The sequence below is a fragment of the Cyanistes caeruleus genome, chromosome 6 (assembly GCF_971803275.1).
Source record: "Cyanistes caeruleus chromosome 6, bCyaCae1.hap1.1, whole genome shotgun sequence".
Taxonomy (NCBI): Eukaryota; Metazoa; Chordata; class Aves; order Passeriformes; family Paridae; genus Cyanistes; species Cyanistes caeruleus.
The window spans coordinates 66,681,575-66,700,185 of record NC_141706.1 but is presented as its reverse complement, the minus strand read 5'-3'; the positions used below and the strand labels follow the sequence as shown (position 1 = coordinate 66,700,185).

Below are 18,611 nucleotides of genomic sequence, written 5' to 3'. Positions count from 1 at the left end.
GGGGGCGCGGCCACAGCGCCCCCGCGCGGCGGGGAGGGCGCGGCCCCTCACGGAGCGGCGGGAGCCCGCGAGAACCGAAAGGCGGGAATAACAGAAATGCCGGAATGACAAAAATCCCGGAGTTACAGAAATCCCGGAATGGCGGAGTGGCAGAATCACACAGTGACAGTCATAAAATCGCCGAGGTTAGAAAAGACCTCTGAGATCAGCGAGTCCGAGCTGTGCCCGATCCCCATCCTGTACCCAGCCCAGAGGTCTGGGTGCCACGTCCAGGCCTTCCCTGGGCACCTCCAGGGTTGGGCACTGCGAACCTCCGTGACAACCCTTTCTGTGGAAGGAATTTTCCCTAATATTCCATTTAAACCTCCCCTAGCACAGTTTGAGGCCGTTTCTTCCTGTTCCCTGGCAGCAGAGCCCGACCCCCCCGGCTGTCCCCTCCTGCCAGGGACTTGTGCAGAGCCACAAGGGCCCCCTGAGCCTCCTTTGCTCCAGGCTCAGCCCCTTCCCAGCTCCCTCAGCAATTCTCCAGCCCCTTCCCAGCTCCCTCAGCAATTCTCCAGCCCCTTCCCAGCTCCCTCAGCAATTCTCCAGCCCCTTCCCAGCTCCCTCAGCAATTCTCCACACCTTTCCCAGCTCTGTTCCCTTCCCTGGACACGCTCCAGCCCCTCGGTGTCCTTTCCATGAGGGGCCCAGAGTTGGACACAGCATTGCTTGACCAGGGAGAATGGACCAGAGACCCCTCCAGCCTTTCCCATTCCATGACTCTGTGAAAGGCTTGCAACAAACATTCAATTCTTCCCATACAAAGGTGTGGAGTAGGGATGCAACTTCAGTGGAAAATAAGCCAAGGCGTGTTCACCACCTCTCGGTTTTTCACACCTCAATTTCATACTTTTATAATGGAAGAAATTACTTTATCAGAGCTGTCAAACCATCCTTTTTATTATTGCATTTTTTTATTACCCTTGTTCCATCCTTTTTATTATCCTCATTTCATTACTTTATTATCCTTATGTCATTTTTATTATCCTTATTTTATTCCTCTTATTATTATCTGCCTTTGATAAATTTGCAGATACTACTTGAAATACTTACAAAATCAATGGGAAGAGAGGTGGCCCCTGGATCTCTGAAGTGCCCAAGGCCAGGTTGGACAGAGCTTGGAACAACCTGGGACAGTGGAAGATGTCCCTGCCAGGGCAGGGGGTGGCACTGGATTTGCTTTAGGTGCCCCCAACCCAAATTATTCCATGATTTTCATGTTGGATAAAAAACAAAAGACACAAGTATACATCATACATTAATGTATTTTTTATGCTCATTATAAATAATGTGTCAGATGCTTCATCTCTCCATTTTACATGATGTTCTAAGGACAATATATTACACCAGAACAAAACAAACTCAATAGAAAAAAAAAATATACATTTGTTTTCCTTTATACAGAAGTCATTTGTCATGAAATGACACCAAACAGGGGACTGAACAGGTAAATGATGGAAAACCTGAGTGACAGAGATGGAATTTGCTGGAATTAAAACAGAAAGATTTTACTCTTGATCAATCCAGACTGTTCCCCCCTGCTGTACCTAACACATAACCTGGTTAAAATCAAATATGTTACAATCCTTTTTCCTTCCCCAATCAGAATTCAAACAACTCAATTTCCCTTGTATTTAAACTACTACTTGGGGAACGTGCCACAATATAGACTTTTAAATAATTCTAAATTATTTTGCGTGAATTTTGTACACCTATATTTAGCTTGGGGTCTGTCCCCTTCCAAAACCCCCAACCTGAAATGTCTATGTGCCTTTATTTTCACAGTGATTCATAAAGTTAAGAGTTGAAAACATTTAAAACACCCTTCTGGTATTGAAGTAGTTCATATCTGACATGGCAGGACCTGTTGTAGGAACAAGGCCTAAAAGTTCAGTGATTTTTGACTGCAACAATAACATTAAATACTTTGGTTTTTGCCTATTCTGCATAGGAGACACATTCATGCACAAAACACCCCTAAATGCTTAATAAATTATGTGTTTCTATGCTTCTTTTCAGTAGCCTGGACTTTGTAAAACAGCTGCTTCTCTTCTGAGCTGACACAATGAATTCAAGAGCAACGTGACACCCGTCTGGAAAGCAGCTCTGCCTTTCTCTGGGATCCCTCCCTTTGGGAAAGGATTGTCCTGAATTGTCCTGCTGCAACCCAGCCAGTACAGTACAGGAAGGCAAAAGGCACTTCTGAGAATTAATCTGGAGTTTTGCCTCAAAAGTATTTACCAACAGGATGTTCTCCTCCTCTCTCCTGTAATTGGATTTTTTTTGAAGTTTAGTGAAAGAGAACTAGAGCAAGGTAGGGTAGGGGAAGAAAGAGAAAAGCCAAAAGTCCCTTTTCCCTATTTCTGCTTCTCCCTTCCTGGTGCTGTGCTCTAGCAATGTCCATGTTTGATTTATAAAAGCCTGGTAACTACCAGGAGATTAAAAGAATTAGTTGTCTCCAGCCTTTAAATTGAGCAACATGAAAGTAATTGCACAATAATTTAAGTGAAACATTCATTCCTTCCTTTTAGACTGGACACAGACACAAGTAAACCAAGGTCAAGGTATGAAGTAGTCTTAAAATATACTAGATAATATTTTTTTCCAAATACAGTTCTGAACCCCATTTCTTTTGCTTCCTGGAATTATTTTGGAACTTTGCTAATTTCCACAGCATGGAAATTTAGGGTGTGCTCAGTTCCCACTTTGCCAACACACAGCCCTGGTACCCACACAGAGATTTATTATAATGTAACTCAGACCACTTGGTGATGAATAGTAAAAGTAACAAGAAACCATTACTTCAGCTTTTTAAACCCTCAAATTTCTATCCATTTAAGACATTTCCAGTTCGTGAAAACATTTTTGCAGCCTCTGAAAAAATCTGTAAATCCTTGAATTTGGGATGACTCAGAGAAATCTACATGGATTTTAAAGAGCACAGCAGTGAAACAATTTATGACTCCAATGTGATGCTCTCCCATGATTCTATTTCCATTTCTACTTTGTTGCCTGCATAAAGCAATGGTGGAGGAGGAGGAGGAAGAGGAGGAAGAGGAAGAGGAGGAGGAGGAAGAGGAAGAGGAAAAAGTCATACCCTGTGTTTAGTTCAGACCACAAACCCTCCAAAAGTGGTAAGCAACCCCAGAGACACAGGGAACATCCTCTCAGCCACACCACTACACAGTAAAACTCATTTTCCAGAGGTTCCTCCACATTGCAGGCAATGTTACCCCAATTTCTGGAGGACTTTTGGCTCATGGCAGAATGATCAGCTTGCCAGCAGTCTCTGAGACAAAACCCCTCTTCCTCCCCCTTCCTCAGTCACGTGCATTTAAAGAGGTCTGGTTTCAAACATTCCACACCCTTCAGCAGGCAGGCTCTCATCCAGCTGCTTCTCTGTCCTGAAGGTGTTCCCAAAAAAATCTGCATTTCTCCACTGATCCAGGCAGAGGTACCACTTCTCTCATCCCAAACCTTGATGCTCCTCTGCATGTTGGCTAAGGAGCACCAAGGAAATACTCGCCCAAATCCAATTTGCTTTATCCTGCTTTCCCTAAGGTGTGTTTATCTCCCTCTGGTGACATTAATACCAACATTTATAGCTGATTTAGGCTGTTATTCCCTGAGTTCTTCATGATTACACTGAAAGTGTTTCTTCACGACTAATGACGACTTAGATTCTGCACTAGGATTAACACAAAAGACAAAGACTTTTCCAAATGATTCCTCAGGTCAGAACAAATGCTGCATTCCTGGCAAAGCTCCATGTTCCTGAGGGTTCCAACAACAGGATCTCACTGACAAAATCATCCAAGTGCCCCTCTTCATTCTTCTGCCAGCTGTTTAATAAATACGCTGCACTGCTTTACTGAATTTACAGATCACATAAACAAAACTCTCATCTTTGCCTCTGTTGAGTGACTCTTCCTTGCTTTAACTTATTTCCATATACAAAACCAGCAAGGCCTCTGCAATTCAGACTTATCTGGCAGCACAGCTTACAAAAAAAAAAAAAAAAAAAAAGAAAAAGGAAATAATAGTTTTTATTTGCTAGCTGGGAAATTTCTTCAGATAAGATATCACACTTAGTTGGAGGCAGTAGTCTAGTTCTGTATTTTAAATAAGCCTTTTTTTTTCTGAGCTTTGCAGAGAAACAGCCATGAAGAACAACCCTGAAGCCTAATGAATAATTGCTTTAGAGAAACCAGAACCAGTTTACAGGACACAGCCCATAGCAGCAAAGTCTTGCCTTCAATAACATTTCTGCTGACAGTGTTGAAGACTGACCCATCAGCATTTTCTAGGTTTGGAGCATGAAGTATTTTAGCAAGCTGAAAATATTGTTAAATCTGATTTTGCTTCAATCTAGATCATCCAGTACATGAAATTCAGAATTTGGATTTTAAATGAAACACAAGGCATCGAAATAAGTTAACCTAGAAAAATATAAGTTTGGCTTTTTTTACATAGTGATGATTAATTTTAGCAGTTTGGGAACCAACAAAATTCTCCTTTGGCAGTGTCCAGTTTGGGAATCAGCTCTCTGGGGAGGCATTTGTAACTAAAACTCATTCAGTTAAAAAAAAGGCAACGCAGTGAGAAGCTGAAATATTCCCATTTCAGTAAAGTGCAGGGGGCTGTGACACGGACCAGCTTTGCTATGACCTGATCTCCGCTGCTGGGCTGAAGGAGGGGGAAGCCAAGTTCTTCACTATCCTGTTGAGGTTGGCAATTTTCTCTTCCAGTAAATAATTTTTCCTCTCTGCAGTTTTCTGCCGCTGCTCCGTCACCTCCAGGGCCTTCAGCAGCTGCGCGTTCTCCACGTAGAGATCCTTGACCATCGCGTCTGCCTTGGTGTTCTTGGAAAGCTGGGATGGGAATGTGACACAGGCACTCAGCAAATGACAAAGAAAAACTCCAAAGAAAGGTGGGGAAAGCAGGTGAATGTTAATTACAACTCAAATATCAAAGTCAAACCCCATTCCTCTCATTAAAAGCTCTTTAAGAGTTTTAGAGGTTTTAGGTCTGTGAATATTTGGAGACTGGAGAGGTATTTTAAGGAGATGGGGTAGATAATAGAGGGGTTCAAAGTAACTTTGTCAGGTGAGTTCTGCTTTACAGCATTTATCCTCTAAGGATAAATTTAGTGCACAAGGAATCCACAAGTGATCCCACAGGGATGCTTCCAAAAACCACATCAAACAAAGGATGTGTTTGGGGCAGGAAGCCTCAAAGAAATCAATCTTGATTTCCCCCCCCAGGAATTTATTTTTTTCCTCCTTTTTAAAGAAACTTTTCCAGTTAACATCCTCAGCTGAAATTTGATTTTTGTTTCTTGATTTAGGAAATTAATGAGTAGTGCATTCAGTCCTCAGTTTGGAGATTTATGAAGTTTTGGGCAAATTATGCTGCAGTTGAGCTCAAATGCATCAAATAAAACCACTTTTAACTTTATTCTGAACAACAGCTTGGCAGCTTTTACCCACTTAGGGGTTTACAGAAGGAATGGGGAAGGTTTGAGGAAGTCCAAGAACACTTACTTGTTCTTTCAGCTGATTTACTTTATCTTGGAGAAGCCTCTTCACAAGCCTTAATTTCTGCTCCACATCCATCATCCGCTCTTCCATCATTTTTAGAAGCTGCTCATGACCCCCCTGGAAAGCAACATTGATGTGAAAATCAGTTAAAAATCAGTTCCCATTGTCCAGTCTATTTTGTTTTTCCAGTTTAGAGAAGAAAATAGCTGGCCCTCCACACTTCAGTCTGCTTTAGAGGAAACTAAATTAATAAAACCCTTAATTAAAGCAAAATTTTATGGCAACACTTAAAGGACACTCTCAGCATGGCACCGGTTTTCCAAGCAAGTTACACTTGAAATTACCAAATCAAGGAAAAATAATATAAAATTCTAAGTTCTGTATTGTATGTAACAGTCAGAGCTGGATGACTTCCTTTTCTTGTTCTTTGGTGCTGCCAAATTTCTGATGAATGTGGAAAACAAAATGCCAATTTAATGGTTTTAGAATAAAAATAAGGTGAAGTCATGAGGTCATGTTTGAAAATATAACTCCCCCATGCCAGAGACTACTTGAAATTGAGTAATATCCAAATGAAGTAGGATTCCAAACCTCATTTTTTATGCTTTTTTAGATTAGTTTTCATAACCCTAAACTAAAGCATCATAATTCTGTGTCATGAGATCATTACACCAACACCTAAGGGAAATTTTCCCAAAAAAAAAAGAAACATCAGGATTTACAAAAGAACTTGTTTGGATTTAGGAACTCTAGACCATGACTGCAGGAAAATGGAGACTTTATTTTAATGCTTGTTTGTTACTCAAATTCTAGGCAGTCATTTGAGGAGAGAAGCTTTGAGAAAGCATCAACTGAAAATAAAACTCCTTCAAACCCAAACCCATCCCAGCTGCAGAGGAGGATAAATGAAAATCTGCTTCAGGTATGGAGTTCCTCATCTAAAACCCCACAAAATGATCCCCTTGAGGGGGTTGATTGAAGCTCACTCAACATTTTATTTGCTGTAGCATCAGAAACTCAAACCTGTGGATGAGGTTATGTGATAATTCATTTTTATGAAAAAGCTTTACATTAGAGTCACATAGAAAACAGTTTCACAGTGTGGGTGGAGTGGATATTTTTCTGAATTAATGGAATTTGATTGGAATGCAAAACCCTGGAACTCACTGTTCCACTTCCCATTGGTTGTGAGGGAGCCTTGAGTGAGTAACTGATGTGGAAAAGAAGAATTAGAGAGGTCTCAAATACCTGTGATCCCTGTTTTTTTTTTTGCCTTAAACCTTCTCACTTCACATTATTTCATGATAAGTCAGCTCAGGCAGCAGCTTTAAGGTCATTAAAAATAGGAGAAAAAAGATCTTTACAAGCAAACAGCTGAAATGGTTCATGGCTCCAAGTGGGAAAATCACAGAGGTGTTTTGCTGAACTATTAAAGTACTAAAATCTTAATTTAATCTAATAGTTTGAGACAAAATAAAAACTATAGAATTGTATCCAATAAACAATAATTTTCCCTTTTTACTTTATGGCCACTGCAGTAGAAGATCCCAAATTTTCTTAAATTTTCAGGTACATCTGCTAAAGAAAAGCTGAGTTTCTGTACTCTACTACATCCCCACCACAAATCTTTCCCAGAAATCCCAATATAACAATATTCATTATCAAAGATAAATATTTTGTTTAAAACTTGTTCATTCTTGAAGTGAAAATTATTGATTTCTAGGAAGAAAAGAGACATTATGCTTAAAAAAAGATTTTATTTTTCATTTACATCCAAAAAAAGTCATCTTTCCCTGTGAAAAAGTTTATACATCTTATACAAAAATGCAGTATAAATACCCCAGATTTTCTTCAAATCTCATATAAAATTAGTACCCTTTGAGAAAAATAGGCTCTTTCCTGTACTGAACAACTGCACATTTTTAAATAACATAAATAAAACCAATTTGTAACAAATTAAAAAAGCTTCTGAGCTTTCACAAAATAGTTTTCTAGACAAATAAATAAGAAAATAACACTGCAGAGACTTTTTTTGTTGTTTTTTTGACAAAAAAGGAACAAAAAGGAGCAAAAAGGAACCAAAAAGGAACCAAAAAAGGAACCAAAAAGGGGGGAAAAAAAGGGGGGGAAAAAAGGGGGGGAAAAAAAGGGGGGGAAAAAAAGGGGGGGAAAAAAAGGGGGGGAAAAAAAGGGGGGGAAAAAAGGGGGGGAAAAAAAGGGGGGGAAAAAAAGGGGGGGAAAAAAAGGGGGGGAAAAAAAGGGGGGGAAAAAGGGGGGAAAAAAAAGGGGGGGAAAAAAAGGGGGGGAAAAAAAGGGGGGGAAAAAAGGGGGGAAAAAAAGGGGGGAAAAAAAGGGGGGAAAAAAGGAAAATAAAAAGGAAAATAAAAAGGAAAATAAAAAGGAAAATAAAAAGGAAAATAAAAAGGAAAATAAATAAAAAGGAAAATAAATAAAAAGGAAAAAGGAAAATAAATAAAAAGGAAAATAAATAAAGAAAAAAAAGGGAAAAAAGGGAAAAAAGGGGAAAAAATGAAGGGAAAAATGAAAAAATAAAAGGAATAAAAGGGGGAAAAAAGGGAATTTGATCCTCAATTTTCTCAGCTTATGCCAGTTCTGTGTTTTTGTGTGTTTTTGATGAAAAAGGAATGGGATCAAAAGCAGCCAGAGGTGTCAGAGGTGCCCGATCCTCCGGTAGGAATCTGCATGCACTGCTCGCTGCTCCGGTAGCAAGGCCTAGAGAAAGAAGGGAAGTGGGAATACTTCACCCTGATATTCAGGTTTTTCTTCAAAACACGTACACTTCAAGCAAAAAAAAACCCCAAAAATCACCAGTACAAGCAAAGCAAGCAACACAGGACAAAAAAAAAAATAAAATATACACACAAGGAGAAAAAAACATGCGGAATATCTTATATTTTCTGTCTGTTAAAGATGATTATTAGCATTAAATGTACACAGCTGGGAGGCTGAGGGGGTATTTTTTACATCTAAAGACTCTCATCTATGGTTTTTAAAACATCAGTGGCAGTAATTAAGTCAGCAAAGTTTTTTTTGAGGAAATCCTCCTCTCTTTCTCTCATAAAAAATCTCATATATAACATAAAAATCTCATATAATATATACAAAACAGCACAGATTGCCAAGAATTTGGGGAAAATGTGGCCAAATTTGCTCTTCTCTGAAAAACTTTGCATTTCTATCTCAAACTTTGTTGTTTTTCCCTCAGAGTGAACGAGCAGCTGGTCAGAGGTGATGTGAAATTTGAAATAGAGCTGTGCCAAGGGGGAATTGAGCAACTCAAATATTAATCAGAAATATTGATCAATATTTCCCATTTCCATGGGCAAACTTTGGGAAACACTGGGTAATTAACTGAATTTAGTTATTGAGAAAGGGGATATGAGATAATCACAGCACTGAACACAGCAGAAACAGTCACTGGGAATTCAGAAAAATCCAGACAGGTTAACAGAGTAAAAACAGCTCAGGAGTTTTAATTTTAGTGAAATTTAAACATATAGCAGCAGCCTTTGGATGAAAATAACTGTAAAATGAATGAAAAACCACAAACAGAGATTAAAAAGCAATGAAAACTGCAAAGCAGGATAAACACAGAATAATTCCATTAAAAAAAAAAAAAAGGAGGGATAACTTTGGAAACCTCATTATCCAGGATCTAATCAAGCTGCAAAATGCAAAGCAGCAGCAGAACTAAATGAATTCATTTTACACAGAAAGCGTGGAGATAACCTGACCTTGTACTCACTGGTGGAAAGATGATGGAGAGGGATTAGGATGGAAGTTTTCAGGGTGCTAAAGGGGACATTAAAAGGGACATGAGCTCAACTAAATGTTAAAAATCTTAAAAATCAGGATGGCAGAGAAAAATCGACAGAGATTCAAGCAGGAGGTGCTTATAAGAAGCATTGGAATTTGTGGAGACAAATCTGGCTTTGTTTATAACTGCAGGTTTTTAATAATGATTTAGCAAGTTGTGGAACAAAAATGGGTGTTATAAATCAGAATATCCACTCATTTTGAGGAGAAAAAATGGAAAAATTGGAGGGAAAAATTGGAGGGAAAAACTGGAGGGAAAAACTGGAGGGAAAAACTGGAGGGAAAAACTGGAGGGAAAAACTGGAGGGAAAAACTGGAGGGAAAAACTGGAGGGAAAAACTGGAGGGAAAAACTGGAGGGAAAAACTGGAGGGAAAAATTGGAGGGAAAAATTGGAGGGAAAAATTGGAGGGAAAAATTGGAGGGAAAAATTGGAGGGAAAAATTGGAGGGAAAAATTGGAGGGAAAAATGGAGGGAAAAAAGGAGAAAAAAAGGAGAAAAAAGGAGAAAAAAAGGAGAAAAAAGGAGAAAAAAAGGAGAAAAAAAGGAGAAAAAAAGGAGAAAAAAAGGAGAAAAAATGGAGAAAAAAATGGAGAAAAAATGGAGAAAAAAATGGAGAAAAAAATGGAGAAAAAAATGGAGAAAAAAATGGAGAAAAAAATGGAGAAAAAATGGAGAAAAATTGAAAAGGATTAAGTGCATTCCTGCATAGACAGCAAATATTTGCAAAGTCTAAGTATTTTTAAATTCACCAAGCTTTTTCAGGAAATGCAGGAGTGATTCAGCTCTAGAACTGCAAGTTCCAGGATGGGACTCATTTGCAGATTGTTCCAAAATCTGAATTACAAAGTCATCACTCCCAGTGCAATCCCAGCACATTCATTTGCAGCTTGGATTGATTTTTGAATTAAACTGCACATTTTGCTCCCCCTGGTGTGGGACCAAGTACCCCAGCCTGTGGTGATGCATTTTGAAAAGGAACCTTACAATCAATTTATTATTTCTACTTAACCTGAAATTATTTTGCTTTTATTTTTTTTAAGGAAACATTTTGATTTTACACCTTTCTTTAAAAAAAAGTTTTACTCCAAGTTTTGGATACTTTAAAATTTGGTTACTGCCCTTTACTCTCTCCATAAAACCTGTTTTTCTGGAATACCTATTACCATATTCAGAGATTTTTGAGCTTCAAAGTCTTGGTATTATTATTATTTTAATGTATTATTTTAAAGTATAACTACAATCTAAATTTAAAATAGAAGAAGGGTTTTTTTTTCCTGTTACCAGATGAATAAATAGCTAATAGTATTTTGTCTAATCTAGTAATATATATAAATATAAATCTAAATAAATATCTAATCTAAAATAGATAAAATACCAAATATACATTTAGGTTACTTAGTACTTTATATTTTCTCATAAGACAGAGTTGTAATATTATTTTAAGTCCTTATTTGGCCTGAGCCAAAACTTTAGAGACTTAGAAATCCAATTACTTTTTGAAGAAAAATATAAACATAAACATATATATAAATAGAAATAAAATAATTTACAATTAATTATTAAATGAATCATTAAATATAGAATTAATTATAAATATAATATATTAAACCATTTATTAAAAGTATCAAATTATTAAATAATTATAATTAGTATAAATTAAATATAAATTTATATAAATATATAATATAAATATAAAAATTTGGCAATTTTTATATGGCAGATGCAAACCTTTCTACTGCCTAGAATTCAGTTTTGCATTTATAATTTACAGTTTAATTTATAATTTTAATTATATAATTTTATATTTTATAATTTACATATAATTTACAGTTTTTGTGTTAATTTAAAAAATTAACACAAGAAGTGACTCTGCCCAATGTGGGCAGTGGAAGAATTAATTTTCCTTGGAATTGGTTTTCCCTCAGAAATTCCAGTGTTGAAGTTTCTGTACAACAGTCTTGTGTCATGGCCAAATCAGCAAGATTGACCTTAGAAAAAGGATTTTAATCCCAAAATAAGATTTTATGTGATGGATTCCTGTGCAATATCTGAATTTTAAAAATTAATAGTTCCAGACATGGTCATTAGGTAAAGAAACAAACAAAATGAAAAGCCCCTATTTAAAAAATAATCATTCCAGACATGGTCATTAGGCAAAGAAACCAAAAAAATCCCCTATAAACACTTAGTGCACGTGGAGCAGGAGGAGAAAAGCCAGTTAAATGTGGATGGGAGTGGTTTGATCTCAAAAAACAAAATTAAGAGGACTTCAGAATGAAGCTCAGGCTACCCATGCTAAACAGCATTTTTTGCACATATTCTTGATGGCATAAAGTTTAATTTTTGAACTGGCATAAACAGAGAACGGATCTCACCAGAATTTTTTTTTTTTAAAAAAAACCAAAAACCACCAAAAAAACCAAACCAAATAATTGAAATTTTTCCCTTTTCAGCCTTACCTGCTGCATGTTTGTCGCCGAGGGTCTGCTCTCGAGCTCTTCCTGGAGGTGCTGACTCCTCCTCTCTGCCTGCAGCAGCTGCTGTTGGAGCTGCAGGAATTGTTCCCTGGGCACCATGGCACAGCCTGGCAGCTGGGAGCTCTGGCTACGCATCCCCCCGGACTGGAGCATCTGGGGAAAGGGAAAAAAAAAATAAAATAAATCCCAAAATCCAAAATATAAAAGCCCAAAATTTAAAAGATCAAATGATGCCAGGGTGGCTCTGTCAGCAGCTCTCAGATTTCTCATGTGTGAGAAAAACGAGCCTGGGCTCGGTGATAGAAGGTGAAAAAAGATGGAATTTCACACAGGAGTCATCATTTCAGGCCTGAACTATAAAAGTCACTGATTCATTTTGATGAATTCCTAACAAAGTTTAGTTGGGGAGCTTCAAGTAGCAATAATTTCCCATCTCATTTCCTGGTATTAGTTGTGCTGATTATTTCTCATCTTTAGGATGGAGAGGGAACATTCATCTCTGATATTATATACAGAATTCAGTATTTAGCACCCTATAGATATTTCCTAATGTTCATTCCTAACTGTGGAGCTAACAGCCACATGAAATAATTTAGAATTTCTCCAGACTAAAGTAAAACCCAGGTAAGTAACTCAGAGTTGGAAGAGTTAATTATACTAAAAAGGACCAGAACTGGACATTAAAAATCCCTGATGGTTCAGACAAACTCATTTGCAATTTGTGTAGCATTAATAATTTCTTCCCATAAAAATCCTGTTGCCTTAAAACCATTTCTCTGTTCCCTTAGGAAAAGGTGTGTAATATCATCTTGGTGATTTTAATTTCCCTTCCACAACTGGCAAAATTATCAATTTGGATAATATTTCAGTTATTGACTTCATCTCACACTCTAAATATTTTTCACAATGGTGCAGCTCTTCTGGCCCTGTTATCATCCCTATCTCTGCTGGTCCAGGTGAACAGAAAACAGGTTTATAAATACTTCAAAATAAAACTATTTGTACTTTTTAAAGCTATTCTGGGACTATTTTTGTCTGTAAAAGAGCTGTTCTTTTCCTGACAATATAAACAGTGAAAATAATGAGCTTTTGGTGCAATTTCTTTCAGGGTTCCTGTCATGTTGTGAAGCACACGAGTAACTAACGAGGAAACAGTCAATTAGTGTTAACAGCATCTTGGAAATAAATACTAATGAAACAAGAATGAGAAGAAGATAACCCTGTGTTTTCATCTGTGGAAGAAAATGGAACAACCACGAGCTTGCTAAACTATCAGGATGATGCCAAGTGGGAACAGAAATTAATTAATTTAAGGAAACATTGGACAGTCTGGTGGAAAAGCATGCAGGCACCAGAGGTAAATATGCAAACACCTTCAAGCCTTGCAGTCAGTGGGGGAGCAGGAAGCCACTTTTCATTCTCTCACTTCCAATTTTAATTCTTTTGGAAGCAACAGGGTGATTTCTCTCCATTTTCATGGCAATCCCTTAGGAACACGCAGCTCCTTGGGATACAGAACCACACTTTAACCACAAAGAACCTGGGGCAGCTGTCCAAAATTGTCATTGAAATGAATAGTGGCTTCTTTACTTTAGAGATGCATGGAATAAAAAGAAAAGAAATCCATAAAAAAAATTATGAAAAATAAAAATAAAGGAATGTTTTCTCCATGCTGTGGGGGAATACATTAAAAATTATTGCTCTACCTTCACACACTATTTCAGAGAGAGAACTGCCCCCTTCTCTGCTACTTCCAACCACTGAGTTCTAGCCAGGTTAGCCATGGACAAAAGGAGAACAGGCACAAAAGAGAGAGTTAGAAATCACAAATCACTGAGTGAATCTTGTACACACCTGCTGGGAAAGGGTTACCAGGAGGAACAAAATCCTGCCTGTTTGAAATACACATTTCAGGAGAAAACGCAATCCCAGGCTTGGTGTTTATGAGTTTAAGTGTTTGGTATTTTCCCAAAGCTTAATTAAGACTATATACATAAATTCACAGGGAATATAAACAGTCTTTTCATTAACTTGTCAAAATCTCATATTGCCTAATTAGGTTTTTACAATTTTATTACTAATTACATGAGATTTTCAGCCTACTGGCTCCCATTTGATGAAAAACATGAAGCCATTTATAAAGTGTTATAGGAGGCTCAACTAAAAAATGCTTTCACTTATGGAACAAGTCAAAATTGTAGTTTTTTGATTTTTTATTTTAATTTCATTATTTTTTTTAATATTTTGCTTTCAACTCAAATCCAGGACATCAAATTTAGGCAAGACTACTGAGAGAGACCTTGGAAGTCTGGGCTGACCTTATGGGGCACACTAAACACAATTAAGTTGCCCATTCCTATAACCAAAGACTCCTAAATTTTGATATCCAGCATGATCCATCCCCAGCAGAACTTTTACAGCAGCTTTTGGAAGAATCTCCACTGAATTTTTCACTCGTGCCTTTAAATTAACAGTAAACTGTGTAAATTGATTTTTTATCATGATTTAGATTAATATTAAGCTTAAATTCAGCAAATTATTCAGAAGAAATAAGAAGAGGTTTCTACATTAAGAGCAGCATCACACAAATATCAGTTAGGAAATTTGAGGCAACATGTTTTAGGAAGGAAGAGGGAAGTGTCAGCCTTGCCTCAAGTACAGAAATAAATTTCTTTGCTATTTGATTTTATATCTGAAGTATTTCAATTATGACTAAACAAAAAACATGCTTCAGAGAGCAGGATGTTTGCCACACAACTTGGTCATGAAAGTTAAACTTCAGGAGAGGTTAATTCTTCTAGTTTCAATTTCAATTAGTTTTCTCTGTTTCTACACATCCATAAGTTGTTTCAAAATAAAATAAATTCAGTAAAATCGTGCTAAAGGCCCACAGTCAACAGGGATTGAAAAGTACCTCCATTAACTGATCATCCAGCTTGACTTGCTTTTTTCTCAGCCCTTCATTTTCAGAGCTGGTTTCCAGTTCACGCTCAAGAGAATTCATCTGACTGATCTATAAAGAAAATAAATCCATAAAAAAAGAATAAAAAAAAAAAAAAAGAATGTTTTCTTCATGCTGTGGGGGGGTACATTAAAAATTATTGCTCTACCTTCACACACACAGAAACTTTGTAAAGTTTCTTTAGAAAAGCAGCAATTTCTCATTTTTTTCTGTTTTTCCCCCCTCATGAACCACTGAATACCAAGACAAGTCTAAAAACCAGGAGTATTTGGACAAGTGCTCTGCTACAAGAGCTGTCTCACAGCAGATGCACACAGCCCTGTCAGCTCCTTCAGACACAGATTTGTGAGAGGCAAAGAGCACAAAACTCAGAGCAGAAGAAGAAAGTTCCAGCTTCTCCCTGGAGCATCTGAGAGATGCAAACTGCTGCACTGATTTATGTGTTTACACCCCAAAACTCACCTTCCTGTTTGCAGATGACAGCTCCTTCTGGAGCTGCTCACACTCTCTCTTCAAGCTCAGTTTCTCCTGCTCTATGGCTTTGACAATCCCTGACTGGCTTTGATGCTTTTGGTGTTTTAGGGAAAGGATTGTGGATTCCAGCTGTCGGATCTGAGGGGGATCAGAGATGAACAAATGTGAAAAGATGTTCCAGATAATTCCACTTCATCTAAAATACCAGCTGATTTTGGACTCACAGAATCCCAGAGTGGTTTAGGTTGGAAAGGACCTTAAATCCCATTCCATTCTACCCCTGCCATGTCAGGGACACTTTCCACTATCCTAGGCTGCTCCAAGTCTCATCCAGCCTGGCCTTGGGCATTTCCAGGGATCCAGGGGCAGCCACAGCTGCTCTGGGCACTCTGGGGTATTTCTGACAAATTTGCTTTGATACTTCGGCCTTTTTTCCCTTCATCCTTCCCATAATCCACTTAATACTGTGAGCCAAGAAATTGCACAAGAAGAACGTTAGGAGTATTAAGAATCTTTTTGTTAACTTGAAGTTGGAGTGAAAATTTGGACAAGAATTACAAGGATTGTCTTTTAAAGAAGAGCAATATCCTGAGAGTGCTGAGGAGTCTCATTCTCTGGAGATGCTCAGAATTGGATTCCACTGGATTGTGATCCACACAAAGTGTTCTGAGTGACCTCCAGAGCTCCCAACCCAGCTCTCCTGTGATCTGCCAGTTACCTTTTCCCTGGAGTGAGCCAGGTCTGTTTTAGTGCTCTGCACTTCCCTCTGCAGCCTCTCGTTCTCCTGCCTGAGCAGCCTCTGCTCCTGCTCCGCCGGCTGCTCCAGCTCATCCCAGTGGATCGGCCCCCGCTGGTCCTGCAGCCCTGAGGGAGGCACAGCCACTTCCAGAACCCGGTTCTTAAGACAGACAGAATTGCAGGGTTAGGCCTTCAACAAAGAAGCAGACATTTGCTCTATTCAGGTGGGTTTTAGGTGGATTTTCAGTAAGTGCAGGCTCCAAAGTCGCAGCATTCTTCCCGTCTCCCTCCCGGCCCACTCGCTGTTTTCCCTTAAGAAATCCAACGTGCAAACCCCAAATGCTTCCCCCTCTGCTAAAATCACAGAGAATAGCTGTGTGCACAAGGAGTTCACAGAGTTCAGCAACACAAAAAAAGCCATTTTTGCTCTCTTTAGAGCCAAATAGAACTCAGTATTATATATTATGCACTAATAGCTGTAATTTAGCTCTTGTTGTAGGATTCTGAAACAGCCTCTTTTCCACGTGGACATTAAATATTCCTTAATTACATGGCAAACAAGCCAAATTAGTAACTGAATTCATAATAGCAACCCCAAGACTGCTGTCTGCAACCTCCTTCAGTTACAAATCCTCATTAGCTGAGAGGTTGGTATAATTCTGTACCTTCCAAATCCAAGTTGCACTGAAAATTAGATCCTCTCTCAATGACTGGTTTAATTTTTATAGTTGAGAGGTGTTAATTAATTCATTGTCCAAAGATTTGGGGGGGGGGGTTTATTGGCAAAAGGTTTCTTTTAGGGAAAGAATAGAGACTCAGGAGAGGGACTGACGTCCAACACTTAAAATACAGCTCCCAAAAATCAGCTTTAAACCTGCAACATGATATCCAATATACAATTCCAGCTACCTGCTGACATCCCTGAAGCCCTTTACCTTTTCACTGGTGCTCTGCAGCTGTTTGTGCAACGCCATCACTTCTTGTTTCAGAGTTTCCTTCTCCTGCTGCGTCACCTGCAGGTCGGATTTCAGCCGGGACATTTGGAGGTTGGTGCTCTGCAGAGTTTCACTGAGGCTCTGAACCTGTAAAAGAGAAGGAGCACAGCTTTGGGTTTTGCTGGACCAAGATTCCCTGTGTGCATCAGGTTTCTCACGTATTTAGGATCTCTGATGGAAGGAGTGAAGTTAAAATGTTGATTTCACCCTTTGGAAGTGTTAAATTGAATTTATGGCTCTCTACAATTCCCTGACAGGAAGGTGGAGCTGAAGGGGGTCAGGCTCTGCTCCCAGGGAGCAAGGGACAGGATGAGGAAACAGCCTCAGGGTGTGTCAGAGGAGGTTTAGATGGGACAGTAGGGAAAATTTCCTCATGGGAAGGGTTTTTGAGCACTGGCACAGCTGCCCAGGGCAGTGGTGCAGTCCCCATCATCCCTGAAGGGATTTAAAATCCATGGTGGATGTGGCACCTGGGGACACAGGTCAGTGGTGGCCTTGGCAGTGCTGGGGAATGGTTGGACTCAACCTCAGAGGGATTTTCTATCCTTAAAACTCTATAATTCCATACAATTTTCCAACTTTCAGTTCCAAGCTCGCAGCCTCCCACTTTGACTAGAGCCACAATGCTGCATTCACCAGAAACATCTTCCAGCCCTGAGAATTTACTGTGATAGGCTGGAAAGAAGCTTTCCCTTGAACTGTTTATTCTCCAGGAATTAAATTATTAAATATTTAATTATTAAATATTAAATTATTTAAACTCCAGGAATGCTCAGCCAAGCAGGGAACCACTCGATCCCCCATTCCTGGGGAAGGATGAGCCTGCACCAGGACAGAGGAGCAGCAGCAGAGTCTCTGCAGCATTTTGGGTATCACCAGGAAGAGGGAATTGGCAAAAGTATGTTGGCTGCAGAGAGAAAAATCCCTCATTGTGTTTAACAAGCTTCCTGTTGTCCTTCAAGAACATCACTTTGAAAGCCCCTCAAAGCCATTCTCAGCTGCATGGCATCAGGAGGGGACTTTCATGAGAAAAAGCACTGCAGGAGATGATCAAAGTGCTTTTATCTAGGGTTATAACATCAATCAGGGTTTCCTACCTTGTCCTGGGAGAGGCTGAGCTGTGCTTTCAGTGCCTGGCTCTGCTGCTCCCAGGATTTCTGCTCCTGCTCCAAGCTGCTGATGGCACTCTCTAAGCAGCTGACCTGAGCTACCTGCAATGAGATTACATCAGGAATCCTCAACTCAGGAAATTTTCCTTGACTCAATTTGACTTCAAGGGTTGCCCTGGAGGGAGTTAAAGCTAAGGAAGGAAGGAAGGAAACTGCAAGAAAGCAAAAAGCCCCTCAGCTCCCTGAATTTCCACACAGTGGGGTTATTATTTACAGTGTGCAGTCTGCTCTGCTCCAGTTCAGAGTTACAGTAGGTTAGAGATGCAATAAAACTCCAAGAACACTGTCTTCCTTGTCTTGCTGCAGTATTTATATCCAGGCCTCTCCTCCTTGCAATGTTTGGAATTTTCTACATAATCAAATTACAGTAAAGC

The 18,611-nt window shown here is 38.9% G+C and overlaps 1 protein-coding gene and 1 long non-coding RNA gene across 39 annotated transcripts in view; one reads left to right on the top strand and one right to left on the bottom strand.

Moving 5' to 3' along the window:
* Positions 1 to 12: 12 nt before the first annotated feature.
* Positions 13 to 13,256, top strand: LOC111929647 (uncharacterized). 4 transcript variants are annotated; one of them, XR_015287827.1, is made up of 6 exons: positions 13 to 185; positions 2,062 to 2,356; positions 3,065 to 3,176; positions 4,814 to 4,972; positions 6,396 to 6,504; positions 13,008 to 13,256. It is a non-coding gene; the product is annotated as an uncharacterized LOC111929647 (long non-coding RNA). The 4 variants fall into 4 exon arrangements; XR_015287826.1 differs by lacking the exon at positions 13,008 to 13,256 and adding an exon at positions 8,226 to 8,314; XR_015287829.1 differs by lacking the exons at positions 13 to 185; positions 2,062 to 2,356 and adding an exon at positions 4,195 to 4,349 and having other exon boundaries at positions 3,081 to 3,176.
* NIN (ninein) overlaps positions 1,290 to 18,611 on the bottom strand; it is a 59,848-nt gene continuing 42,526 nt past the window's right edge. For 14 of the 35 annotated variants that reach the window (XM_086892342.1, XM_086892335.1, XM_086892336.1 and 11 more), the window contains 8 exons: positions 18,166 to 18,279; positions 17,009 to 17,155; positions 16,054 to 16,233; positions 15,324 to 15,473; positions 14,814 to 14,912; positions 11,882 to 12,052; positions 5,586 to 5,699; positions 1,290 to 4,913 (listed from right to left, as the gene is read on the bottom strand). In XM_086892342.1, coding sequence (XP_086748468.1) covers positions 4,704 to 4,913; positions 5,586 to 5,699; positions 11,882 to 12,052; positions 14,814 to 14,912; positions 15,324 to 15,473; positions 16,054 to 16,233; positions 17,009 to 17,155; positions 18,166 to 18,279 — 1,185 coding nt within the window. In that variant the 3' untranslated portion in view covers positions 1,290 to 4,703. Of the gene's footprint in view, positions 4,914 to 5,585; positions 5,700 to 7,322; positions 8,316 to 9,217; positions 9,396 to 11,881; positions 12,053 to 13,605; positions 13,667 to 14,813; positions 14,913 to 15,323; positions 15,474 to 16,053; positions 16,264 to 17,008; positions 17,156 to 18,165; positions 18,280 to 18,611 lie in introns of those variants that run through there. The other 21 variants (XM_086892352.1, XM_086892340.1, XM_086892354.1 and 18 more) reach the window with 5 other exon arrangements.